General features: G+C 43.0%; 1 protein-coding gene across 4 annotated transcripts; it reads right to left on the bottom strand.

Moving 5' to 3' along the window:
* Window positions 1-27,774, bottom strand: LOC128685784 (monocarboxylate transporter 9). 4 transcript variants are annotated; one of them, XM_070087855.1, is made up of 11 exons: window positions 27,692-27,774; window positions 13,229-14,401; window positions 12,353-12,479; window positions 8,254-8,397; window positions 8,044-8,151; window positions 6,657-6,793; window positions 5,803-6,207; window positions 5,157-5,339; window positions 3,731-3,833; window positions 1,939-2,130; window positions 7-1,452 (listed from the first exon to the last, which is right to left on the bottom strand). In XM_070087855.1, exons 2-11 carry the CDS (start codon window positions 13,466-13,468, stop codon window positions 1,304-1,306), a joined length of 1,788 nt encoding a protein of 595 aa, XP_069943956.1. In that variant the 5' UTR covers window positions 13,469-14,401; window positions 27,692-27,774; the 3' UTR covers window positions 7-1,303. The 4 variants fall into 4 exon arrangements, with proteins under 4 accessions (XP_069943958.1, XP_053628412.2, XP_069943956.1 ...); XM_070087856.1 differs by having other exon boundaries at window positions 27,672-27,710; XM_070087857.1 differs by lacking the exon at window positions 8,044-8,151 and having other exon boundaries at window positions 1-1,452.

The following is a 27,774-nucleotide window of genomic DNA, read 5'->3' as shown; positions in this document are numbered from 1 at the left end:
TCCACCTTCACAATCACCGCCAGTTCTTTCTTTAATAACAATTATAGCTAGATACCTGAATTTTTAATTTTGGCTTCGAGAATCAAAAATAATTTTTTTCAGAAGACTGTGACTTATGGAAACCATTAATAGAAAGTGTTATAAAATCTCTTATACCAAACTCTTTGTATTGAATACAATTTATTTTGCCTGTAAGATATATATACAAACTTTTTCAACTCATCCAAAATTATCATCATTGAATAAAATAATAATAATTGTTAATAATAGTAATAATAATAATAATATTAGTAATAATAATAATAATAATAATAATAATAATAATAATAATAATAATAATAATAATAATAATAATAATAATAATGAAAGAAAGGGAATAAAAGGATAATACAATAATAAGAGTAATAATAATTATAACAATAGTAATACTCATGTCTTGTAAATCAAATAAAACTTTTAATATCTCAGAGGACAAGAAAAATCGAGTTAAAACAACACTGGGATACAAGGCAGCAGGTCTCGTGTAGCTCTGTGTGTTGCACCTTGTTGTCCACTGTCCTGTCCTTCACTCCTGAGACTACTGTGTGTTGTTGGAACTTCCTCCTTCACCTCGTCCCTTCCCCTTCCCATGATGCTCACTCTCACACGTCACCCCCCCCCCCTTCCCCCACTGTCTGCTGGCACTCTTATGGTCACTGTTGGCACTCTCACAAGCGCTGTTGGCACTCTCATAGGCACTGTTGGCACTCTCAAGATCACTGCTGGCACTCTCATCATTCTTTCTCATTAGAGAGGAAAAAAACAGTAATGATTTTGTACGGAAAAATCAAGTTAATCAGGAAATGGTAATTACATTTTGCCAGCAGCCTAGACAAACGAGGAAAGATTCACCTCCTACACTGGGAGACGTACCTAATTATGCTCCAAGTCCTGGGGATAACTTGGGGAAAAAATGTTACTCAGCTGGGCTTCTCCCACGTTCGTAAATTGTGTGTGAACTTGGAGATGAAGTGAATACGAATTTGCTTGACCTTATCTACTGTTCCTGGACGAGAACCGTGCTACTTCTAGCATCACCTAGCCTCGGTTACTCTTTCTAGAGAGGATTAGGTTATACCTGAAGAATTTTTGACTCTCCTACTCCACCTAGACAAGGAAATTACTACATCTAGACTGCCTTAGCCTTTACCACCGCTGGTGAACACATACTAACAACGCTTGGACACTCCCAGCTTCAACCAATGCTTCTAAACTAGAGGCTAACAGTTAGACTTCTGTCCGCTTCATTTGGCTTCATTTTCAGCTACTGTGTTTGGACGGGAACTTTTTTGTATTTGGCCTTGATTATCTTGTAGCAGCACTTGGTTATCCAGACGGCGGCTCCAATAGCGATGACGGAGGAAATCCAGAAGAAAGTGGCTTTGTAACTACCGGAGAAGTCCCTCACCATACCTGAGGAAGGAAGATATTTTTAAACTGCATGAATGATGCCTTACAGAGGCTGGAACTTCTACCCCCTCCTTGTACTGAGTGACCTCACTCAAGTCGCACTCTCCTGTGTTATTTCACTCTCATTTGCACACCTCTCGTACTTTTTCCTTTGTCCTCAGTGCAGAGTGAAAACCTCTCCGCCATCTGCCTTCAGTAGGCTACAGTGGGATATAATCCTTTTCTTTGTCAGGAAAAGGATTGTATCCCCTGAGACGGGTATCAGATGATGACCAGACAAGCTGTTAAGTAGCTAGCTAAAGCTTACGTCCCGCTTAGTACATAAGAGAGGAACACTGTGTACTAGCGTCTTAAGATAGTTGCAGATACCTGTCTTACCCACTGTCATGTACTGCCACGTACACTCACTACTCATGTACTGCTATGTACACTCACCACCCATGTACTGCCACAGACACTCACTACCCACGTACTGCCTCACACACTCACCGGTAATGGAGCCACCAAGAACAATGATGACGCCATTGATGACAGAGAAGAATCCAATAGCCTGAGCATACTTTTCCAGTCCAAGGTACTCCGCCGCTACGTGCAGAAGGAGAACGTTGGTCAGACTCATGGATGCCCCGTTCAGCAGCACGCAGAAGATTATCCACTCGTAGGAGTCCCACATTGCTAGTGCTGGAGGAGAGGCAGAGAGTGAGGCAAGGTATGAAGCAGGGTGTGAGGCAGGGTGTGAGGCAAGGTGTGAGGCAGGGTGTAAGTCAAGGTGTGAGGCGGGGTGTGAGGCAAGGTGTGAGGCAGGGGTGTAAGTCAAGGTGTGAGGCAGGGTGAGGCAAGGTGTGAGTCAGAGTGTAAGGCAAGGTGTGGGGCAGGGTGTAAAGCAGGGTGTGAGGCAGAGGAGTGGCGACAACTTGAGAGAAATGGATACGGAAACCCACTGAGGCTGGTAGTGTACTAGGATACTAGATGGGATCAACCAGACTGTGATGGTAGAGGTTTACTCTCCAGCCAGGTATTATAAATGAAGCTAAAGTTTGAATTCGATCTCTCAGAATAATCTCAAGTTGTACATCAACATTTCACTCAGTTTAAAGTCAACAAAGTCAATTTTCAGCGGTCAAATGGACCAGCTGAAATTTTCAACGGGATCTGGTAACAATGAGCTGATGCTTCAAATTTGATGATTCAGTTTGAAAAAAAATAAATAAAATACAACAGAAAGACATCAGCAGAAATGATAAAATAGATTTTTTTGTGCTGCTTGGATCTTTGTAGACACGAGTGTAAACCGTTCATTAATTTTCTCCGAGGACTCAGAACCAACCTCCCTCCTCTCTCTCTCTCTCTCTCTCTCTCTCTCTCTCTCTTTCTCTCTCTCTCTCCCCTCTGTCTTTCCTCCTCCTCCTCCCACTTATGTGTGTGTGTTACTGTGAACATTAGTAAGCGCGGCGCAGCAGTGTCCGTGGAGGTGATCTGTCAGTGCTGTGGCTACTGCCAGGATCTCTGATCATCATTGTTCAGTGTGGAAGAGTCAGGATAAGTGGGGGCAATCCCTCCCTCCCTTCATCCCTCCCTCCCTCCATCCCTCCCTTCCTTCATCCCTCCCTCAGTTCATCCCTCCCTCCCTTCATCCCTCCTGGATCAGACCGACGTCAAGCTGAAACAGCCACATTGATGACCTGCCGTTGCACTTGCCTTCCTTAGAAATTATATATACATACATATTATATACATATATATATATATATATATATATATATATATATATATATATATATATATATATATATATATATATATATATATATATATATATATATATATATATATATATATATATATATATATATATATATATATATATATATATATATTAATTTAATACTCTTTAATTTTTTCCTAAACATGGGTTTAAACACTTCATTACGCTGCTCTCTGGCTCATTAATCCACATCCTGGGGTTAGATTCCTTCATTATAATGTTGAATATGTTGCTTCTGAACCAACGTTAATTCACATTTACAATCAACATTATTATCTCACATGTGACGACCAATTTTATGAGATTTTCAAGAAGAAAAATATTTATGTGAATTCCGTGAATGTTGTGAATTGAGGTGTGACTTTGTAAATGTTCCAACGCCGTCGTAACCTCTTGTCTCTATGTGCGGGTTATCTGTGTATTGTTCCACTCACGGTATTGTGCCTTTTTGTTCTAGGAGGTTAAGAGGCATGTCGAGCATCTGTTACTCTTAGGAAGCTGTGAGAGATGACGTACCTGTTGCGGCAAGTGCGGAGATAAGGAAGCCAGTAGTATAAGACCACTCTAAGGGGAACCAGGGGTAGTCGGAGAGACCAGCGAACACCAGCCGGAACACAGCCTGTCAGGGGTAAATAATACATGTTACTATTCGTCGCCACAAGACCACTGGCGATTTTATGGTAGTTCATGGTCCACCATCACGCCGTATCGTTTCCATTTTCAGTTTGTAGGTTAGATGCGATTATGATGGAAATTTGATGAGTGGAGGTGCTGGTGATGGAGGTACTCTTGGTGGAGGTACTGGAGGTAGAGGTGCTGGTGATGGAGGTACTGGAGGTAGAGGTACTGGTGATGGAGGTACTGGAGGTAGAGGTACTGGTGATGGAGGTACTGGAGGTAGAGGTACTGGTGATGGAGGTACTGAAGGGGAAGGGAAATGAGACATTTGTGCGACAATTGATGGACTGAAAACATCGACTCCAGGCTGAGGGAATAATTACCTCAAATACCTCATCTTCCACCGCTTCCTCTAATGGACTGAAAAAAAAAACACTGGCTGTCGAAACGTGTCCGTAATAAAGATTCCCAAATGTTGTACTAGCGTCTCATTCTTTCAGTTATGAATAATTACATATATTAAGGGAGCCTGTGTTCTCAGCTCAGCGTAACTACAGATAAAACAACAACACAGTAAGAAACAAACTGACATAACGAACAAAAATAGTTTTGTTTCGGTTCTAATATTAATCATGACAACAACACGAGGAAGAGAAGATAAAAGTTTAGATTAATGGTAACCAGGAAGCATCCACACAAAGATGTGGGAAGCCGAGAGGTTACTAAGTTGGGCGCACCGGATGACGCAGACCCTGGCAGAGTCCAGTCATGAGTCTACCAGAAGAAGAAGAAGAAGAAGAAGAAGAAGAAGAAGAAGAAGAAGAAGAAGAAGAAGAAGAAGAAGAAGAAGAAGAAGAAGAAGAAGAAGAAGAAGAAGAAGAAGAAGAAGAAACGGTACGTAACTCACTAGTAAATATCTACCAGTGAATGGAAACATGGTAAACAGTGAAAGTGGTCCTGAAGATCAGGGAGGTGGTCATGTGGGTAAACTCTGCTACCCTAGTGTTAACCAGGTAAATTCTGCTACCCTAGTGTTAACCAGGTAAATTCTGCTACTCTAGTGTTAACCAGGTAAATTCTGCTACCCTAGTGTTAACCAGGTAAATTCTGCTACCCTAGTGTTAACCAGGTAAATTCTGCTACCCTAGTGTTAACCAGGTAAATTCTGCTACCCTAGTGTTAACCAGGTAAATTCTGCTACTCTAGTGTTAACCAGGTAAATTCTGCTACTCTAGTGTTAACCATCCAGCCAGTCGCACGACCATCCCCATGAGCTACCTGAAGCTACCTGGTTACAATACTTGATGTTGGGGGAAGTCCTCACCTCCGAGGCACTGAATAAGGAGATAACAAAAGCACTCTGGTAGGGAGTGTAGCCGCTGGCAGCGACGTAGCCAGGAAGAGCATACATGATGTTCACGTAGCCGAAGATACCGAAGGCATTAGGCCAGGCTATCAGGTGGAAGTAAGGCTGTCTGAGCATCTCGTAGTCCAACATGCGGAAAACCTGCAATTACAACATTGTGGACAAATAAATAAGGGAGTAAAAAAGGCGATCTTCCGAATGAAATAACACTACAAGGGCACCAATGGAAATAAATCACGTTGTGTGACTTTCTTGGGTTATCCTAGGAAATTTACACTATATATGATAATTGTACTTATGTGTACCTGTGCCTAAATCCATTCCAAAATATATGATGTGTAAAATGTTTTCTTAGAGCAACTATTTTAGAGCTGGGAACTGTGTAGAACTGTTAGAATATTCTTTCAGATTTCAGAACATTAATTACAGTTGATGACAAACTTATCGTGATTAATGACGGAAATCTTAAAAATATTTTTATCTAGCCAGTCAAAGAGATTTATCAAAATATATTTGTACTTCAAGATATTCAGTGATGCTCATTACACTTTAGTTATTCATATTCAATAATGTATACAGGAGAAAATGAATTAATGTACAAGACCTTGACAATCAGACAGTCGCTGCAGCAGCTGGTGGGTTGGTCGCTGGCGTCCCAATACACTCTCTGCTCCACGGGTGTTAGCAAGGGCAGGGAGCCCACCAGGGACGACCTGGACTCTGCCAGTGATAGTTTGCTGATCTTGTGTTCTCTCTCCTTCACCTCGGAGGCTCTTGAGAAGAGGATTATTTCATCGTCTCTGCGAGGAGGATGGATGTTGGTTGGTGTGGTCGGCATGACGAAGATAATGTTCTCGTCCTCTTCCTCTTCTGGCTTCTTCACAGAAGCCTCACCACCATCCTTCCTTCCTTTCTTCTCCACCAGACCATTCTCTGTGATGGCAACTGGTGTGGTCGCTACGGAGCTCTCCAGTTTTAATCCCTCCTCTAACTTAAGCTTTTCTGGTATCTATAATTAATAATAATAATAATTTTCAACGCATTATCCCTACCAAAACTATACCTATTTACTCTACGGCATTTGATCATCTTATTTCAATTAAAGGCGGTGTTTACGGTCGCCTGTCTCAGGTTATCTAAAAACAGTAACTGCAATTTTATGTAAAATCTTAAAAATTATGGTCTTCATCCCTCAGCACCGCCTATTCTTCGCGTCTCCATCATACACATAATGTTCAACAGACTTATAGAGACAGTGCGATGCGTTCATTTTTACACGATCTGTGTAAAAACTAACATTATTTTTTTGTGTAAGTTCCCAGTAGTATTAGCACACACTACGTCCTCTTGGATGCCATTACAACACTCTTCCTCTATGTAAACAAACTTTCTTGCATCCTGACGCCATATTCTGGTCTGAACTCTGTTCACCGGGGCAGTAAATACAAGAGTACTTACCAGGTGCCACTCTGGAGGCTGGAAGAGCATCCCAGCTACACAGGCGTTGAGAGAGAGTGCCCCCGCCAGTAGGCATGCCCACACGTACCCATACTCGTCCAGAAAGAAACGCATCAAGGGTGCCATTGCAATCTTTCCTATCAGAAGAGAGTGCAAGGTGAATAAGTATTGTTTAATACGCATGCAAACACGCACATTCCTATATTATAAGAAGCCAGACCTTGTATGGCAGGTGACCCAGGTGATACGTTCTCTCCCAGGTATTACAAAGACAGGTAATGAATGGTCTGTGACCTGGTCGTAATGGGGTTTGGAGCAAAAAAAAAACTCAGAAGATAGACTTTAATGTATATTTTACTTTCACCCACTATATATAAATATGTACACAAATATGTACAGATGGCAAAGCAAAAGTCAGAGAGAGTGCACCGTACTCAGCCAGCAGTTAGGCAAGTCTGCCAATGCTGACCGCAAGTGAACCACATTGCCTCAGTTTTGGCGGGCTTACCTATGATTGATCAATGAACCAAGGTACTGATTTAACGACGGGTACCCTAATAATCGTTAAATCCTTAGCACCCGGTTCGCTGGTTGGGAGGCAGCCTATATTGTAACATACTCTTTGCATGCCACACCAGGCAAAGTGCGACTTGTTGTAAACAAATGAAAAGTTCGGGAACAAGTCGAGTTTAGCAGAGTGTGATGCCTTACAGTCTGGACACTAACACAATACTTGTATAACTGAGTCTGAGTACATTCGAGTAAAGAGTCGAATATCTTTGAAATGCATTCTATATTGATTCGTGATGTGGTGATTAAGTGGTGCATTGTGCGACTCCCAGACACTAGGGAAAGTGTGAGTCATTATGTGCAAGAATGAAGGTCCGAGATGATAAAGCAGCGCTGGTGGTTGTTACCAAGCACAGTCAGCCTGATTTCATAATTCTTCTTTATCAACCAGAACTGAAAGGCTCAATTTGGTCAAGTACTCGACCAACCAACCTCTGATTAACGAACCTTGTATCTTAAATAGGTTGGCCCCTACACTATGTGTTCAGTATGTCAGCCTCCGCTGAGACACATCTAATCTGCACACTCGCTTTGAATTCATGTAACTGAAGTTTCTCATGATGTGAAAGTAAGAAGGGATTTCAACTACGGTCTAGAGCATCCTAAGGCGTCCATACTCACTAATTTACCATCGCCAGATTCAAAGACTCAGAACCAAACAATCACGTAAGCTTCTGTTATGGAAGATTATAATACCCAGCATACATATATCTGCTTAAAACTCCTAGACTAGTGTGTGCTGTCAGGACTTGCCTGCCACGGGTTCGATCCCCAACTCTTCCTGAGGGACAACCATATAAATGTACATATAAATTACCTAGAGCAGAGACGGAGGCGATTATTCCATTAGCGAGACCCTTACGGCGATCGAAGTACCGAGTAATGATGACGAGACCGCTGAAGGTGGAGAGAGCGCACGCCATCCCTGCAGCAGTTACACCACTACTTATTACACTTATTACACTTCACACAATTATCATAATCATTAATTATTCATTATAAGAATAAGTTAAAGAGCTTGACGTACCTCCCAGGACCGAGTAAGCCAGAGCGAAGGTGATGACGTTGGCGGTGTAGGCGCAGAGTAAGAGTGTGAGGAAGGCCAGTAGGCCTCCCACCACTGTTACCCGACGGTAGCCGAACAGTTCCGTTAACGGGGCCATCATCAATGCTGGTAAACGAGAGGGAGAGAAGGGGAAGACCCCATCAGTGAGTGTGTGCGTGTGTGTGTGTGTGTGGCGGGGATTAATGTTCACAATACTGTGGATGGAATATTACCGTGGCTGGAACAATACCGAGGCTGGAGCAATACCGTAGCTGGAACAATACTGTGGCTGGAACATTTCACAGCTAAGCCACAAAACCGTGGTTAAAACAATTCAAAACTAGGCCACAATACATTGACTAAAACAATTCACATTAATCTACAATACTTTAGCAGAGACAAGTCACAGCTGTATACGGGCCAATAGCTGTTATCCAACCTCAGTATATTTACAGTCTTAGAGATTTGAAACTAATTCAACTCATGTCAAAACCCATTCCAATAAGGTATACTACCCTCCCCCAGGATGCTACCCACAAGAGTCGACCTTATACTCCAGTACCCATCTACTGGTAGGTGAACAAGGCGCAGCAGGTGTGGGGAGACCTGCCCAAACGTCTCCATCCCGCCCCTCAGGATCGATCCCAGTTCCTTCGCTTGTAAGCCGAACCTACGTAATCAGTGACTTCAGAGACAGTAGTTCGGGCGTTCTCTGACAGTTTCCTGTGACCATATGTTCTTAAGATGTCTCCAGCGGACACTAACAGTTTGACTGGTCAAGGACATGGTTCACCACTTCGTGAAATACAGTACTGAAATTGCCACAGAGGAACCATTCTACGTGAGTTATCTCTCCTGTAGCGGTCAGTAGAGCCGGGGTCGCTGTGCCCTCCAGTCTGGTCTCACAGATAAGAGGATTAAGTCTCTTATGGAGGACCGAGCCTCTTTGTTTCTGTTTATTACACGACCATTATCAGCATGGTGAAGAGAGGTTCATTTGGAGATGCAACTGCAGGACCATGCAGCGTGCGTTTCTCCCCGTGCTGAAGCCAGAGCCTTAGTCAGCAAAGATACAGACGTGGTAATGTCAGAACTTCCTGAGTTGTTAGATAGTCATGAAGCTCCAGGAGGTGCTGAGACCAGCAACTTACTCATGAAGCTCCAGGAGGTGCTGAGACCAGCAACTTACCCATGAACCTCCAGGACGTGCTGAGACCAGCAACTTACCCATGAAGCTCCTGGAGGTGCTGAGACCAGCAACTTACCCATGAAGCTCCAGGAGGTGCTGAGACCAGCAACTTACCCATGAAGCTCCAGGAGGTGCTGAGACCAGCAACTTACCCATGAAGCTCCAGGAGGTGCTGAGACCAGCAACTTACTCATGAAGCTCCAGGAGGTGCTGAGACCAGCAACTTACCCATGAACCTCCAGGAGGTGCTGAGACCAGCAACTTACCCATGAAGCTCCAGGAGGTGCTGAGACCAGCAACTTACCCATGAAGCTCCAGGAGGTGCTGAGACCAGCAACTTACCCATGAAGCTCCAGGAGGTGCTGAGACCAGCAACTTACCCATGAAGCTCCAGGAGGTGCTGAGACCAGCAACTTACCCATGAACCTAATGGAGGTGCTGAGACCAGCAACTTACTCATGAAGCTCCAGGAGGTGTTGAGACCAGCAACTTACCCATGAAGCTCCAGGAGGTGCTGAGACCAGCAACTTACCCATGAACCTAATGGAGGTGCTGAGACCAGCAACTTACTCATGAAGCTCCAGGAGGTGCTGAGACCAGCAACTTACCCATAAAACTCCAGGAGGTGCTGAGACCAGCAACTTACCCATGAAGTTCCTGGAGGTGCTGAGACCAGCAACTTACCCATGAACCTCCTGGAGGTGCTGAGACCAGCAACTTACTCATGAAGCTCCAGGAGGTGCTGAGACCAGCAACTTGCCCACGAAGCTCCAAGAAGGTGCCGAGACCAGCAACTTACCCATGAAGCTCCTGGAGGTGCTGAGACCAGCAACTTACTCATGAAGCTCCAGGAGGTGCTGAGACCAGCAACTTACCCATGAACCTCCTGGAGGTGCTGAGACCAGCAACTTACTCATGAAGCTCCAGGAGGTGCTGAGACCAGCAACTTACTCATGAAGCTCCAGGAGGTGCTGAGACCAGCAACTTACCCATGAACCTCCAGGACGTGCTGAGACCAGCAACTTACCCATGAAGCTCCTGGAGGTGCTGAGACCAGCAACTTACCCATGAAGCTCCAGGAGGTGCTGAGACCAGCAACTTACCCATGAAGCTCCAGGAGGTGCTGAGACCAGCAACTTACCCATGAAGCTCCAGGAGGTGCTGAGACCAGCAACTTACCCATGAACCTAATGGAGGTGCTGAGACCAGCAACTTACTCATGAAGCTCCAGGAGGTGCTGAGACCAGCAACTTACCCATGAAGCTCCAGGAGGTGCTGAGACCAGCAATTTACCCATGAAGCTCCAGGAGGTGCTGAGACCAGCAACTTACCCATGAAGCTCCAAGAAGGTGCTGAGACCAGCAACTTACCCATGAAGCTCCAGGAGGTGCTGAGACCAGCAACTTACCCATGAAGCTCCAAGAAGGTGCTGAGACCAGCAACTTACCCATGAAGCTCCAAGAAGGTGCTGAGACCAGCAACTTACCCATGAAGCTCCTGGAGGTGCTGAGACCAGCAACTTACCCATGAAGCTCCAGGAGGTGCTGAGATCAGCAACTTACCCATGAAACTCCAGGAGGTACTGAGACCAGCAACTTACCCATGAAGCTCCTGGAGGTGCTGAGACCAGCAACTTACCCATGAAGCTCCAAGAGGTGCTGAGACCAGCAACTTACTCATGAAGCTCCAGGAGGTGCTGAGACCAGCAACTTACTTATGAAGCCCCAGGAGGTGCTGAGACCAGCAACTTACCCATGAAGCTCCAGGAGGTGCTGAGACCAGCAACTTACCCATGAACCTCCAGGAGGTGCTGAGACCAGCAACTTACTTATGAAGCTCCAGGAGGTGCTGATACCAGCAACTTACTCATGAAGCTCCAGGAGGTGCTGAGACCAGCAACTTACTCATGAAGCTCCAGGAGGTGATGAGACCAGCAACTTACCCATGAAGCTCCAGGAGGTGCTGAGACCAGCAACTTACTCATGAACCTCCAGGAGGTGCTGAGACCAGCAACTTACTCATGAGGCTCCAGGAGGTGCTGAGACCAGCAACTTATTCATGAGGATTCAGGAGGTGCTGAGACCAGCAACTGACCCATGAAGCTCCAGGAGGTGCTGAGACCAGCAACTTACCCATGAAGCTACAGGAGGTGCTGAGACCAGCAACTTACCCATGAGGCTTCAGGAGGTGCTGAGACCAGCAACTTACCCATGAGGCTCCAGGAGGTGCTGAGACCAGCAACTTACCCATGAGGCTCCAGGAGGTGCTGAGACCAGCAACTTTCCCATGAATCTCCAAGAGATGCTGAGACCAGCAACTTACCAATGAGGCTCCAGGCGATGCTGAGACCAGCAACTTACCCATGAGGCTCCAGGAGGTGCTGAGACCAGCAACTTACCAATGAGGCTCCAGGAGATGCTGAGACCAGCAACTTACCCATGAGGCTCCAGGAGATGCTGAGACCAGCACCTTACCCATGAGGCTCCAGGAGGTGCTGAGACCAGCAACTTTCCCATGAAGCTCCAGGAAGTGCTGAGACCAGCAACTTACCCATGAGGCTCCAGGAGGTGCTGAGACCAGCAACTTACCCATGAAGCTCCAAAAGGTACTGAGACCAGCAACTTACCCATGAGGCTCCAGGAGGTGCTGAGACCAGCAAGTTACCCATGAGGCTCCAGGAGGTGCTGAGACCAGCAATTTACCCATGAGGCTCCAGGAGGTACTGAGACCAGCAACTTATCCATGAGGCTCCAGGAGGCGCTCAGATCAGCAACTTACCCATGAGGCTCAAGGAGGTGCTGAGACCAGCAACTTACCCATGAAGCTCCAGGAGGTGCTGAGACCAGCAACTTACTCATGAAGTTCCAGGAGGTGCTGAGATCAGCAACTTACCCATGAAGCTCCAGAAGGTGCTGAGACCATTACCAATAACGGTGAAGACGGTAGCTCGCGCCCCCAGCTGCTCCAGCCTCTCCCGGAACAACACACCGAACGCCATCGTCATGGCCGGGAAGAAAAACTGTAGGAGGAGATGTAACCAGGAACTTCACACGGTGATGAACGAGATGTCAGGAGACTGTGAGCTTGACTAGGGACTTTGACATCAGGGAAAGAAATGTTATGATACCATGAGTGATGCTGTTGACTCAGTTAAAGTGACATCAATACTCTATAAGCGACATAGATCACATGGATTACATTATTAAGTGCAGGTGATATCTCGAGCACTGTACGAGCACCGTACGAGCACCGTACGAGCACCGTACAGACTTGTTCAGGGGAACTTTCGTTCCCCTGAACAAATCTGCCTCGATTTCCTACTCTATTTCTGCAAAATTGCAAGCTCCTGATGATGTTTAATTGCAACACGAAAGGCCTAGAGCCATCATTCAACTCCCCCTGTGGATTTTTGCATAAAGGAAGACTTTAGCTTTATGGAAAGAAGTGATTTATTTCATAAGGGGGGGAGGGGTGAAAGGAGTACCTTGATGCCCGTGAAAGGCTCTTGATCCAGTCAACTGGTGATGACCTAAATTCCAACCAAAAGATAATTTCATTGTGTTTTAATCAGGGAGGGAAGCTAAACCCGTAGGTGTTATGGAGTATCTCCGGAAATGGGAGGTATTCAGGTCGGACTCGAAGAAGGGTGAGCTACGTTCATTGGATCAAGAGCCTCTTCGTCCGCCCCCCGTAGAATAATATAGGTAATCCGTTGAGAATGGTGTTTCAACGGTAATTATAGAATACTGGTAAGAGAGGTATGCTGACCAGAGTGAGACAGGACCCAAAGACGACCATCCAGCCCCAGCCACCGTCAGGAGCGACCATCCTGGTGGCTGGTTGTTGAGGCACCTTCTTGGTGACTGGTTGAGGGACCATCCTGGTGGCTGGTTGAGGGACCATCCTGGTGGCTGGTTGAGGGACCATCCTGGTGGGTGTTGGCCCTGATGGGGCCCTCCGGGCTGGAGGTCTGTTAGGCACTAGTTTCTTGCTACCTTTGCCGCCCATCTTCGCTCACGGCAGAGTACAGTTGTTCCAAGAGACAGCCAGCGGACGGAGGACCCAGCTGCGTTGCTTCTGACTCAGCTGTAACTGTGACGTAACTGTGTGACGCAACTTTGATTGTGGGGTAACTTAGTGAGGTAACTGTGTGACGCAACTTTGATTGTGGGGTAACTTAGTGAGGTAACTGTGTGACGCAACTTTGATTGTGGGGTAACTTAGTGAGGTAACTGTGTGACGCAACTTTGATTGTGAGGTAACTTAGTAAGGTGACTGTGGCGTAACTTTGTTTATGGAGTAACTTAATGAGGTAACTTTGTGACGTAACTTTGATTGTGGAGTAACTTAGTGAGGTAACTGTGACGCAACTTTCATTGTGGAGTAACTTAGTGAGGTAACGTGTGACGCAACTTTGATTGTGGAGTGACTTAGTAACTTTGGCGTAACTTTGTTTGTGAAATAACTTAGTGAGATAACTTTGTGACGTAACTTTGAATATGGAGTAACTTCGTGAGGTAACTCTTAATCATGTTTGTTAGTAATGTAACTCTTACGTAACTTTAAGTTGCAATGTGACAGTAACTTTGCGCTGCGATGGGCTATAAAGGTCTCTATAATGTGTCTACTGCTTTATATCTGATTGCTGTATTACTCGGACCATCTGTGTGCCACCTGCCCTCACCTGTGTGTCACCCGGACCACCTGTGTGTCACCCGGACCACCTGTGTGTCACCTAGACTATCTGTGTGTCACCCGGACCACCTGTGTGTCACCCGGACCACCTGTGCGACACCTGCCCTCACCTGCGTGCCACCTGGACCACCTGTGGGTCACCTAGACCACCTGTGTGTCACCTGTAATCAACAGCGTCACCAGGTAACTTGCTTCTTCATCCTCGCATCATCTCTCTACAATGTATTCTCATGTTGACATTCTCAGCTGCAAAACAAAATTAACATACATTATTCAAAATACAAAATTCACACAATACATTGCTAAAAAGAAATTATACATTTCATCCATTATAAGAATTGTATATAGATGGTGTTCGAATAACTGTGAGGTGGGTAAGTCGTTGTGGTATTATCCGGAGTAATGTAGCCATTATGTGTGTAGTGGCATCTGTGTAATGACTCGACCCTGAAACTACAAACAGGCGAGTACAGCTACAACTATCCAATTTGTGGTAGTCGCCCTACAACCATCCAGAGGGTGGTAGTCGCCCTACAACCATCCAGTTTGTGGTAGTCGCCCTACAACCATCCAGAGGGTGGTAGTCGCCCTACAACCATCCAGTTTGTGGTAATCGCCCTACAACCATCCAGAGGGTGGTAGTCGCCCTACAACCATCCAGTTTGTGGTAGTCACCCAACAACCATCCAGTTTGTGGTAGTCGCCCTACAACCATCCAGAGGGTGGTAGTCACCCAACAACCATCTAGTGGGTGGTAGCCACCTTACAACCATTCAGTGGCTGCTAGCAGTCCTAGAACCATCCAGTGGATGCAGGTCAAAAGGTCAGAGGTGAGCAAAATGAGTCCAGGACTGTACTCTTGTGGTCGTGTTTACATCACGGACCAGCTTGTATGTCAGCGCCATCTATTAACCAGATCCCTAACTAACATCCTGATTCTCCAGTTATACACAGTTTTTGTCTATAATAAATGATTTTAAGTCACTTCATTTAGCTCATGAAACACTATTCAAATTTCAGTGGAGTTATGAAGGGAGTGGAGTCGGGGGGGGAGGGAAATTTCGGGAAGAGACCAGGGGGGCTGGAGGGAGCCGATGATCCCTTGAAATTGATTACGGATTTATCTCTCAGCAGTTATTCTCCAGTTATTACTGACACGTGCCACACAAGATAACCAGATAAGATAACTATTAACATAAAAGAGGAGCCTCGTCGCCCGTCATGGAATTTTTTGAGTGGCCATTATATAAAAAACGAAGTTCTGAGCAAGACTGTTATAGCAATGATTAAAAACACAAATATACAAACAAGTACTTTTAAAAACACACACACAAAGTAGCAGGATTAACTTGATTCGCTGCAGTAAAATCGTAAATGTTCTCCATGACTACGAGGTTCCTGACTACGAGGTTCCTGACTAAGGCTAAAGTGTCTCCAATTAAATCACGCACCTTGCCTCAGTTGGAATTAACAGCCATTTATGTAGGTGTCAAATTAGCTAATTATATAAGAAATAAGTTGCAGGAGATAAATATTAGCGACTCTGTAATTTGGTCTGATAATGAGGTATCCTTACAATGGATTCATAATGGAAACAGTAAAATTGTGTACGTACAAAACAGAGTCGCTGAAATTAATCAGATACAAGAGAAGTATAATAGTTTGGGTCAGCATATGTTAACATTTAATCATATACCTGGTGAGGAGAATCCAGCTGATTTCTTGTCTCGAGGTTTATCTTATGCTAAATTTGTAAATGCTGTATCATGGTTTAAAGGACCGAGTTGGTTGGTAAATTAAGCTAACTGGCCTGTACAAAAGGCGTATTTTGCTCCTATTGAAATTACTGTGACCACCGCTCCAATAGTTTGTCCTTCCTTAGCCATTGATATAAATAGGTATTCTTCTTTACCCAAACTAATCAATGTAACTAAGTTGGTGTTTAAATTTCTAAACAAGATGAATATCTCATATAAGTTTTCACATCCTCTTGAATATTGGATAAAGAGGGTACAGGAGGAAATCTATGGAAGTGAGATTAAATTGATGATGGAAAGAAAAATTGTGAAATGTTCTATAATAGAGAAATTGGGGCTGTATTTAGAGAACAATGTAATTAGGTGCAGAGGTAGGTTACAAAATGCTGAATTGGGTGATTATGCTAAACACCCTATCTTACTGCCCAAAACTCATCATCTAACAAATTTAATTGTTCTAAATGCCCATAAAAATGTAATGCATGGTGGGGTACAAGATACCTTAAATTGTATTAGGGAAACTTTCTGGATTCCACAAGGACGGCAAAGTGTAAAAAGGGTGATTAAATCTTGTGTAATATGTCGCCGTGTGGATGCCAGATCCTATATGTACCCAGGTCCTCCACCATTGTCAAATGAGCAATTTGAGTCATTTAGCAACGAACTCCGGCCGGCCGCAGTGTGGAAAATACTGTATATATTTTCCGGAAATATGGTAATTTATAGGTAAATAGATGCCTTATATTGTATTTTTAAAAAAAGTATGTTATCGAAAATGGGAAACCTGCGGCTGGGGGAGTCAGTCGCCATTTTGTTTGAATTGAATAACACGTTGTGAATAATGGGAGGAATTTTTCGTGCTCTAGAGGTTAAAATTGGCTGACATCTCTCAAATAGGAGGCGAAATTGTTGGATGTGCATTCCTGCATAATTTGAGAATCAGGCGACAGGACAGGACAACTCCAGGAACCTCAGATAAGCTGTCTAAATTATGTTTAATTTCTGGCCAGTAAATTCTTCATAAATGTAGGCAAAAGGGGGAGGTCCTGTACATGACACATTAATCTCCAGTCAAATTGGTGAGTGTTATGATTAAGATATATTCTCCTTCTGTTGTATAAATATGTATATATGTGTATCTATAATCATTTATTATTTTTAATATACAGTCCACAAATTTATATATTTACCAGCATTCCTGGTGATGTATTTTTCATTTGTAATCAATAGGTCCAGAGCAACTTGTGGATAAGACAGTGGTAGGTATCGAGGGGGGACATTTTTTGCGACCTAGGTGTCCCAAATTCCTACTTGTCTAACTGATAAATAATAATTATCTTTGATCATTTACTGTTATGTATATAATGATACGTCCAAGTAAATGCAATTTTCCACACTGCCTACGAGGTTCCTGCCTACGAGGTTCCTGCCTACGAGGTTCCTGCCTACGAGGTTCCTGACTACGAGGTTCCTGACTACGAGGTTCCTGACTACGAGGTTCCTGACTACGAGGTTCCTGACTACGAGGTTCCTGACTACGAGGTTCCTGACTACGAGGTTCCTGACTACGAGGTTCCTGACTACGAGGTTCCTGCCTACGAGGTTCCTGACTACGAGGTTCCTGCCTACGAGGTTCCTAACTACGAGGTTCCTGCCTATGAGGTTCCTAACTACGAGGTTCCTGCCTATGAGGTTCCTAACTACGAGGTTCCTGCCTACGAGGTTCCTAACTACGAGGTTCCTGCCTACGAGGTTCCTAACTACGAGGTTCCTGCCTACGAGGTTCCTAACTACGAGGTTCCTGCCTACGAGGTTCCTGCCTACGAGGTTCCTGCCTACGAGGTTCCTGCCTACGAGGTTCCTAACTACGAGGTTCCTGCCTACGAGGTTCCTAACTACGAGGTTCCTGCCTACGAGGTTCCTAACTACGAGGTTCCTGCCTACGAGGTTCCTGCCTACGAGGTTCCTAACTACGAGGTTCCTGCCTACGAGGTTCCTAACTACGAGGTTCCTAACTACGAGGTTCCTAACTACGAGGTTCCTAACTACGAGGTTCCTGCCTACGAGGTTCCTAACTACGAGGTTCCTGCCTACGAGGTTCCTGCCTACGAGGTTCCTAACTACGAGGTTCCTGCCTACGAGGTTCCTAACTACGAGGTTCCTGCCTACGAGGTTCCTGCCTACGAGGTTCCTGCCTACGAGGTTCCTAACTACGAGGTTCCTGCCTACGAGGTTCCTAACTACGAGGTTCCTAACTACGAGGTTCCTAACTACGAGGTTCCTAACTACGAGGTTCCTAACTACGAGGTTCCTGCCTACGAGGTTCCTAACTACGAGGTTCCTGCCTACGAGGTTCCTGCCTACGAGGTTCCTAACTACGAGGTTCCTGCCTACGAGGTTCCTAACTACGAGGTTCCTGACTACGAGGTTCCTGCCTACGAGGTTCCTGCCTACGAGGTTCCTAACTACGAGGTTCCTGCCTACGAGGTTCCTAACTACGAGGTTCCTGCCTACGAGGTTCCTAACTACGAGGTTCCTGCCTACGAGGTTCCTAACTACGAGGTTGCTGCCTACGAGGTTCCTGCCTACGAGGTTCCTGCCTACGAGGTTCCTAACTACGAGGTTGCTGCCTACGAGGTTGCTGCCTACGAGGTTCCTGCCTACGAGGTTCCTAACTACGAGGTTCATAACTACGAGGTTCCTGCCTACGAGGTTCCTAACTACGAGGTTCCTGCCTACGAGGTTCCTGCCTACGAGGTTCCTGCCTGTACAGCAAAATATCACTCATCTGTTTACCAACATTGCATCATGCTGAGATAGAATTATTATTATTATTATTATTATTATTATTATTATTATTATTATTATTATTATTATTATTATTATTATTATTATTATTATTATTATTGTTGTTCTTCTTCTTCTTCTTCTTCTTGTTCTTGTTATTGTTGTTATTATTATCATTATTATTATTGTTGTTACTATTACCATGTCTGTTTCCTCACGCGAGTCCGTCTTAAAAAAAATTTCCCTTGGTAATACTTTTCGTATGTATACTTGTATATTTCAAGCAGTATGTATACTTGTATATATCAAGCAGTATGTATACTTGTATATATCAAGCAGTATGTATACTTGTATATTTCAAGCAGTATGTGTACTTGTATATTTCAAGCAGTGTGTATACATGTATATTTCAAGCAGTATGTATACTTGTATATTTCAAGCAGTATGTGTACTTGTATATTTCAAGCAGTATGTATACTTGTATATTTCAAGCAGTATGTGTACTTGTATATTTCAAGCAGTATGTATACTTGTATATTTCAAGCAGTATGTATACTTGTATATTTCAAGCAGTATGTATACATGTATATTTCAAGCAGTATGTATACTTGTATATTTCAAGCAGTATGTGTACTTGTATATTTCAAGCAGTTTGTATACTTGTATATTTCAAGCAGTGTGTATACATGTATATTTCAAGCAGTATGTATACTTGTATATTTCAAGCAGTATGTATACTTGTATATTTCAAGCAGTATGTATACTTGTATATTTCAAACAGTATGTATACTTGTATATTTCAAGCAGTATGTATACTTGTATATTTCAAGCAGTATGTATACTTGTATATTTCAAACAGTATGTATACTTGTATATTTCAAGCAGTATGTATACTTGTATATTTCAAACAGTATGTATACTTGTATATTTCAAGCAGTATGTATATTTGTATATTTCAAGCAGTATGTATACTTGTATATTTCAAGCAGTATGTGCACTTGTATATTTCAAGCAGTATGTGTACTTGTATATTTCAAGCAGTTTGTATACTTGTATATTTCAAGCAGTGTGTATACATGTATATTTCAAGCAGTATGTATACTTGTATATTTCAAACAGTATGTATACTTGTATATTTCAAGCAGTATGTATACTTGTATATTTCAAGCAGTATGTATACTTGTATATTTCTAGCAGTATGTATACTTGTATATTCAATTAAATTTAATTCAATTCAATTCAATTCAAAGTTTATTCTCTATAAGTATTACAATGCTGAGTTTACAGAATTTGGTTATTGTGTGGTTTACATGTAGTTAAATAATAATTACAGAGTGTACCACTAGAACACCTAGCATGGCTAGGCATTTCGGGCAGACTTAGTTTAATTCTTAATTTTAAAATATTACAAATTATGAGGTAAGTTGGTATTATGGCTAAGTGACTAAATACTAGTTTGTGAGTTTAGCAATGTGAATGCTTTTGTTTTGGCACAATACATAGTTTCAGTATTGGAGTATCACAGGATTCATTATTTTAAGATTGAGATTAATATTTCTGTTTATGGTCAAATGGGTGAGTGAATGTAAGTGTGAACCACCAGGTGGTATTCGTGAAGTTAGTTGACAGGGTGTATCAGGGAGATAAGATGTTTTCTAATGGAAGTTTTGAAGGTGATGAATGTGTCTGCAGTTCTAGAGTTCTCAGGTAGGGTGTTCCAGATTTTAGGGCCTTTGACATACATTGAATTTTTGTAAAGGTTTAGTCAGACACGGGGAATGTCGTAGAGATGTTTGTGTCTGGTGTTATGCCTGTGGGTTCTGTCACAACTATCAAGAAAGCGTTTTAGGTCAAGGTTGATATTGGAGTTTAAGGTCCTGTAGATGTAGATTGCACAGTAGTAAGTGTGGATGTACTGAACAGGGATTTAGATCTATGAAGAGTGGGGGGATGTGTTGCCAGGGATGGGATTTAGTGATTATTCTTACTGCAGCTTTTTGTTGGGTTATTATTGGCTTTATGTGTGTTGCTGCAGTTGATCCCCAAGCACAAATAGCATAGGTGAGGAATGGATAAATAAGTGAGTGGTATAGTGTGAGAAGGGCAGTTTGCGGCACGTAGTATCGTATCTTGGAGAGGATCCCAGCCGTTTTGGATACTTTTTTGGTTATGTGTTGGATATGGGTGCTGAAATTCAGGTTGTTGTCAAGGTATAGGCCTAGGAATTTGCCCTCATTATTAGAGTGTTGTCGATCTTAATGTTAATTTGTGCATGTCCTGCTCTGCTACCAAACATAATATAGTAGGTTTTGTCAGTGTTAAGCGTAAGTTCATTGGCTGTCATCCAAGTCGATATTTTGATCAGCTCCTCATTAACAATGGTGTTGAGGGTGGCAAGATTAGGGTGAGAGATGACATAAGTCGTGTCGTCAGCAAAGAGAATGGGTTTCAGGTGTTGGGATACGTTTGGAAGGTCATTGATGTATATGAGGAAGAGCAGGGGACCAAGGACACTTCCCTGCGGGACTCCAGTATCAAGTGGCCGTGTTGTTGATGCTGTGTCTTTAATGGTGACATACTGATACCTATTAGTAAGGTAAGATTTGAAATATGCAAGCGCATGGCCTCTTATACCGTAATGGTCAAGTTTGTGGAGTAGGATGTCGTGGTCTACTGTGTCAAAAGCTTTTCTTAGGTCAATAAAAATTCCTAGTGTATACTTCAAGCAGTATGTATGCTTGTATAGATCAAGAGGTATGTATACTTGTATATTTCAAGCAGTATGTATACTTGTATATTTCAAGCAGTATGTATACTTGTATATTTCAAGCAGTATGTATACTTGTATATTTCAAGCAGTATGTATACTTGTATATTTCAAGCAGTATGTATACTTGTATATTTCAAGCAGTATGTATACTTGTATATTTCAAGCAGTATGTGTACTTGTATATTTCAAGCAGTATGTATACTTGTATATTTCAAGCAGTATGTATACTTGTATATTTCAAGCAGTATGTATACTTGTATTTTTCAAGCAGTATGTGTACTTGTATATTTCAAGCAGTATGTATACTTGTATATTTCAAGCAGTATGTATACTTGTATATTTCAAGCAGTATGTATACTTGTATATTTCAAGCAGTATGTGTACTTGTATATTTCAAGCAGTATGTATACTTGTATATTTCAAGCAGTATGTATACTTGTATATTTCAAGCAGTATGTATACTTGTATATTTCAAGCAGTATGTGTACTTGTATATTTCAAGCAGTATGTATACTTGTATATTTCAAGCAGTATGTGTACTTGTATATTTCAAGCAGTATGTATACTTGTATATTTCAGTCAATCGATCGCTCATTCTTGCGTTAATTATCTTGTTTATTTTGTATCTTCCTATTTTTCTTCTGTATTGTCTAGTATAATATTTAATTTTTTTATTCCTTTTATAATTACAATTACTATCACAATATTATCTAATAATTATTATTTTGTATTGTAAGTAAAGCATCAGACAACTCTAAGTGCTAATATTAGCACTCTTGCAGAATGTTTCGTCTACAGTGCTAATATTAGCACTCTTGCAGAATGTTTCGTCTACAGTGCTAATATTAGCACTCTTGCAGAATGTTTTGTCTACAGTGCTAATATTAGCACTCTTGCAGAATGTTTCGTCTACAGTGCTAATATTAGCACTCTTGCAGAATGTTTCGTCTACAGTGCTAATATTAGCACTCTTGCAGAATGTTTCGTCTACAGTGCTAATATTAGCACTCTTGCAGAATGTTTCATCTACAGTGCTAATATTAGCACTCCTGCAGAATGTTTCATCTACAGTGCTAATATTAGCACTCTTGCAGAATGTTTCATCTACAGTGCTAATATTAGCACTCTTGCAGAATGTTTCGTCTACAGTGCTAATATTAGCACTCTTGCAGAATGTTTCACGTTTCAGAATGTTTCTACAGTGCTAATATTAGCACTCTTGCAGAATGTTTCATCTACAGTGCTAATATTAGCACTCTTGCAGAATGTTTCGTCTACAGTGCTAATATTAGCACTCTTGCAGAATGTTTCGTCTACAGTGCTAATATTAGTACTCTTGCAGAATGTTTCGTCTACAGTGCTAATATTAGCACTCTTGCAGAATGTTTCGTCTACAGTGCTAATATTAGCACTCTTGCATAATGTTTCGTCTACAGTGCTAATATTAGCACTCTTGCAGAATGTTTCGTCTACAGTGCTAATATTAGCACTCTTGCAGAACGTTTCGTCTACAGTGCTAATATTAGCACTCTTCCAGAACGTTTCGTCTACAGTGCTAATATTAGCACTCTTCCAGAACGTTTCGTCTACAGTGCTAATATTAGCACTCTTGCAGAATGTTTCGTCTACAGTGCTAATATTAGCACTCTTGCAGAACGTTTTATCTACAGTGCTAATATTAGCACTCTTGCAGAATGTTTCGTCTACAGTGCTAATATTAGCACTCTTGCAGAATGTTTCGTATACAGTGCTAATATTAGCGCTCTTGCAGAATGTTTCGTCTACAGTGCTAATATTAGCACTCTTGCAGAATGTTTTGTCTACAGTGCTAATATTAGCACTCTTGCAGAATGTTTCGTCTACAGTGCTAATATTAGCACTCTTGCAGAATGTTTCGTATACAGTGCTAATATTAGCGCTCTTGCAGAATGTTTCGTCTACATTGCTAATATTAGCACTCTTGCAGAATGTTTCATCTACAGTGCTAATATTAGCACTCTTGCAGAATGTTTCGCCTACAGTGCTAATATTAGCACTCTTGCAGAACGTTTCATCTACAGTGCTAATATTAGCACTCTTGCAGAATGTTTCGCCTACAGTGCTAATATTAGCACTCTTGCAGAACGTTTCATCTACAGTGCTAATATTAGCACTCTTGCAGAATGTTTCGTCTACAGTGCTAATATTAGCACTCTTGCAGAATGTTTCGTCTACAGTGCTAATATTAGCACTCTTGCAGAATGTTTCGTCTACAGTGCTAATATTAGCACTCTTGCAGAACGTTTCGTCTACAGTGCTAATATTAGCACTCTTGCAGAATGTTTCGTCTACAGTGCTAATATTAGCACTCTTCCAGAACGTTTCGTCTACAGTGCTAATATTAGCACTCTTCCAGAACGTTTCGTCTACAGTGCTAATATTAGCACTCTTCCAGAACGTTTCGTCTTCAGTGCTAATATTAGCACTCTTCCGGAACGTTTCGTCTTCAGTGCTAATATTAGCACTCTTCCGGAACGTTTCGTCTTCAGTGCTAATATTAGCACTCTTCCGGAACGTTTCGTCTTCAGTGCTAATATTAGCACTCTTGCAGAATGTTTCGTCTTCAGTGCTAATATTAGCACTCTTGCAGAATGTTTCGTCTACAGTGCTAATATTAGCACTCTTGCAGAATGTTTTGTCTACAGTGCTAATATTAGCACTCTTGCAGAATGTTTTGTCTACAGTGCTAATATTAGCACTCTTGCAGAATGTTTCGTCTACAGTGCTAATATTAGCACTCTTGCAGAATGTTTCGTCTACAGTGCTAATATTAGCACTCTTGCAGAATGTTTCGTATACAGTGCTAATATTAGCGCTCTTGCAGAATGTTTCGTCTACAGTGCTAATATTAGCACTCTTGCAGAATGTTTCGTCTACAGTGCTAATATTAGCACTCTTGCAGAATGTTTTGTCTACAGTGCTAATATTAGCACTATTGCAGAATGTTTCGTCTACATTGCTAATATTAGCACTCTTGCAGAATGTTTCGTCTTCAGTGCTAATATTAGCACTCTTGCAGAATGTTTCGTCTTCAGTGCTAATATTAGCACTGAAATTTGAAACACAATGCATAAAGAAATGTAGTCTTTCATAATTCAACATAATATTTTTTTAGTCCTCCAAGGCACTATGAAGTACGAATGATGCAATCATAAAAATGATCAAGTCAGTCTATGCATGAATGGGAAATCAAGAATATCCAGTGAGCCTCTTTACTGATCCAAGAATTTTTTTGGTATAGGAGAGCACTACATCCTGCTGCTGAAACTAAAACCTTGTTGAACGAGAGGCCGGCCTCTCACTGACGTAAAGTCCTACCTCAACGATGGACACTAATGACAATACTTATCAAGAGAGGAGTGCCAGAGGGCAGAGTCCTGGGACCTCTGTTATCTCTCATCTACATCAATGACCTACATGAAGCTCCCCCAGGAACTAAACTGGTTGTCTGTTGCCCATGACAAATTTAAAGTCAAGACATCATTGCAACATCTTATCTACAGACACCTTACACTAGCATTTATGTAATCTAACTTCAGTTATGCAACTACACATAGCGCCAAGCTATATAAATTCTAGTTTTAGTCCGAAATGCTCTACACAACCAACTTTTTTTTTTAAATGTATGTTGGGTATTTTTGTAAGAGGTATTTGTAGTCTGAAAAATATAGTTTGTTATTTATTTGTAGAAGTTAGTGGAAGACCTGAGAGTGATCATATCAGAAGATCTCACCTTCAAATACCATAACATTGTATCAGTCGCATCTGCTAGAAAAATGACGGGATGGATAATGAGAACCTTCAGAATTAGGGATGCCAAGCCCATGATGACACTCTTCAGGTCACTTGTTCTATCTAGGCTGGAATATTGCTGCACACTAACAGCACCTTTCAAGGCAGGTGAAATTGCCGATCTAGAAAATGTACAGAGAACCTTCACGGCGCGCATAACGGAGATAAAGCACCTCAATTACTGGGACCGTTTGAAGTTCCTCAACCTGTACTCCCTAGAATGCAGGCGGGAAAGATACATGATTATATACACTAGGAAAATCCTAGAGGGATTAGTACCAAACTTACACACGAAAATCACTCCCTATGAAAGCAAAAGACTCGGCAGACGATGCAACATCCCCCCAATGAAATGCAGGAGTGCCATTAGCACGATAAGAGACAACACAATATGTGTCAGGGGCCCAAGACTTTTCACCTGCTCCCAGCATACATAAGAGGGATTACCAATAGATCTCTGACTGCTTCAAGCAAGCAGCACTGGACAGGCGCCTAAAGTCAGTGCCGGACCAGCCGGGCTGTGGTTGCGTGCGGCCAACAGTAACAGCCTGGTTGATCAGGCCCTGATCCACCACGAGGCCTGGTCACAGACCGGGCCGTGGCGGTGTTGACCCCCGGAACCCTCTCCAGGTATACTCCAGGAAGGAAAATACGAGAGTCCTTGAAAACTGAATCGACCAGTCAATGTAAACTAGTTGACGGACTCCTGTGAGTCAGTTACCGAGTCCTACCATCAAAGAAGTGTGTTGTACAGTGGTGCGAGTCATGGACTGTCACACACGAGAAGTACACGGGGCAGCCGTGCGTGCGCGGGTGCAGCAGGTACAACCCACCACAATATCTGAGTGCGTGTGGGCAGCAGGTACAACCCACCACAATATCTGAGTGCGTGTGGGCAGCAGGTACAACCCACCTCGGTACCTGAGCGCCCACTATCACAATGTAATTGTTCACAACATCTGGATAATTCCCCACATAACGTATCAACTAATTTTTAATCAATTTCATAAATACCGCAACTTAAATATAAATATTTACATTCCACTTTCGTGTATAAATTTTTCGTAATTTTGTCACTCGAGAAGCACTCTAGACCAGCAACATCACCCATGGTGAGTGTGGAGCACTTATGAAGCACATTAGACTAGCATCATCACTCATGGTGAGTGTGGAGCACTTATGAAGCACATTAGACTAGCATCATCACTCATGGTGAGTGTGGAGCACTTATGAAGCACATTAGACTAGCATCATCACCCATGGTGAGTGTGGAGCACTTATGAAGCACATTAGACTAGCATCATCACCCATGGTGAGTGTGGAGCACTTATGAAGCACATTAGACTAGCATCATCACCCATGGTGAGTGTGGAGCACTTATGAAGCACTCTAGACCAGCGACATCACTCATGGTGAGTGTGGAGCACTTATGAAGCACATTAGACTAGCATCATCACCCATGGTGAGTGTGGAGCACTTATGAAGCACTCTAGACCAGCGACATCACTCATGGTGAGTGTGGAGCACTTATGAAGCACATTAGACTAGCATCATCACCCATGGTGAGTGTGGAGCACTTATGAAGCACATTAGACTAGCATCATCACCCATGGTGAGTGTGGAGCACTTATGAAGCACTCTAGACCAGCGACATCACTCATGGTGAGTGTGGAGCACTTATGAAGCACATTAGACTAGCATCATCACTCATGGTGAGTGTGGAGCACTTATGAAACACACATAACGTACTAGAGACCACCGTCATCCAGATAACTCTCCCACCTGTCCACTTCACATACACACCAAACTCGAGACGGCGCCTCAACCACACCGAGAATTACGCAAGCTGAGGCTGGCCAGTGTTCAGGCTATGGATTGCTCCCAGCAAACCCAAACACCATGGATCCACAGGCTTCACATCAGTACGGATGCGCCGTCCTTGCAGAGGGCCCAGACACTGCTCCACACCTTGTGTTGACACACCAAGATGGAAATTCCACCAGTACAGCAGTTGGACCAGTGTCCCACCAGTACAGCAGTTGGACCAGTGTCCCACCAATACAGCAGTTGGACCAGTTTCCCATCAGTACAGCAGTTGGACCAGTGTCCCACCAGTACAACAGTTGGACCAGTGTCCCACCAGTACAGCAGTTGGACCAGTGTACCACCAATACAGCAGTTGGACCAGTGTCCCACCAGTACAGCAGTTGGACCAGTGTCCCACCAATACAGCAGTTGGACCAGTGTCCCATCAGTACAGCAGTTGGACCAGTTTTCAGAGGAAGAGGCAACACCTCGTGCAGGAAGGGAGAAGCCTGTGCAAATACGGACCTGTGCAGGAATGAAGATACCTGTGTAGGTATGAAGGCACCTGTGTAAGTATGAAGGTACCTGTGGAGGAGATGTGAGGTGTTGCATCACAGACGGTACACAAACTGCTTACTGAGAAGTGGTGTAGATCCTGGTGTCGACGC

This window comes from Cherax quadricarinatus, chromosome 23, assembly GCF_038502225.1.
Source record: "Cherax quadricarinatus isolate ZL_2023a chromosome 23, ASM3850222v1, whole genome shotgun sequence".
NCBI lineage: Eukaryota > Metazoa > Arthropoda > Malacostraca > Decapoda > Parastacidae > Cherax > Cherax quadricarinatus.
Note: the sequence above shows the minus strand (reverse complement) of the source record. Positions and strands in the feature narration are given on the sequence as shown.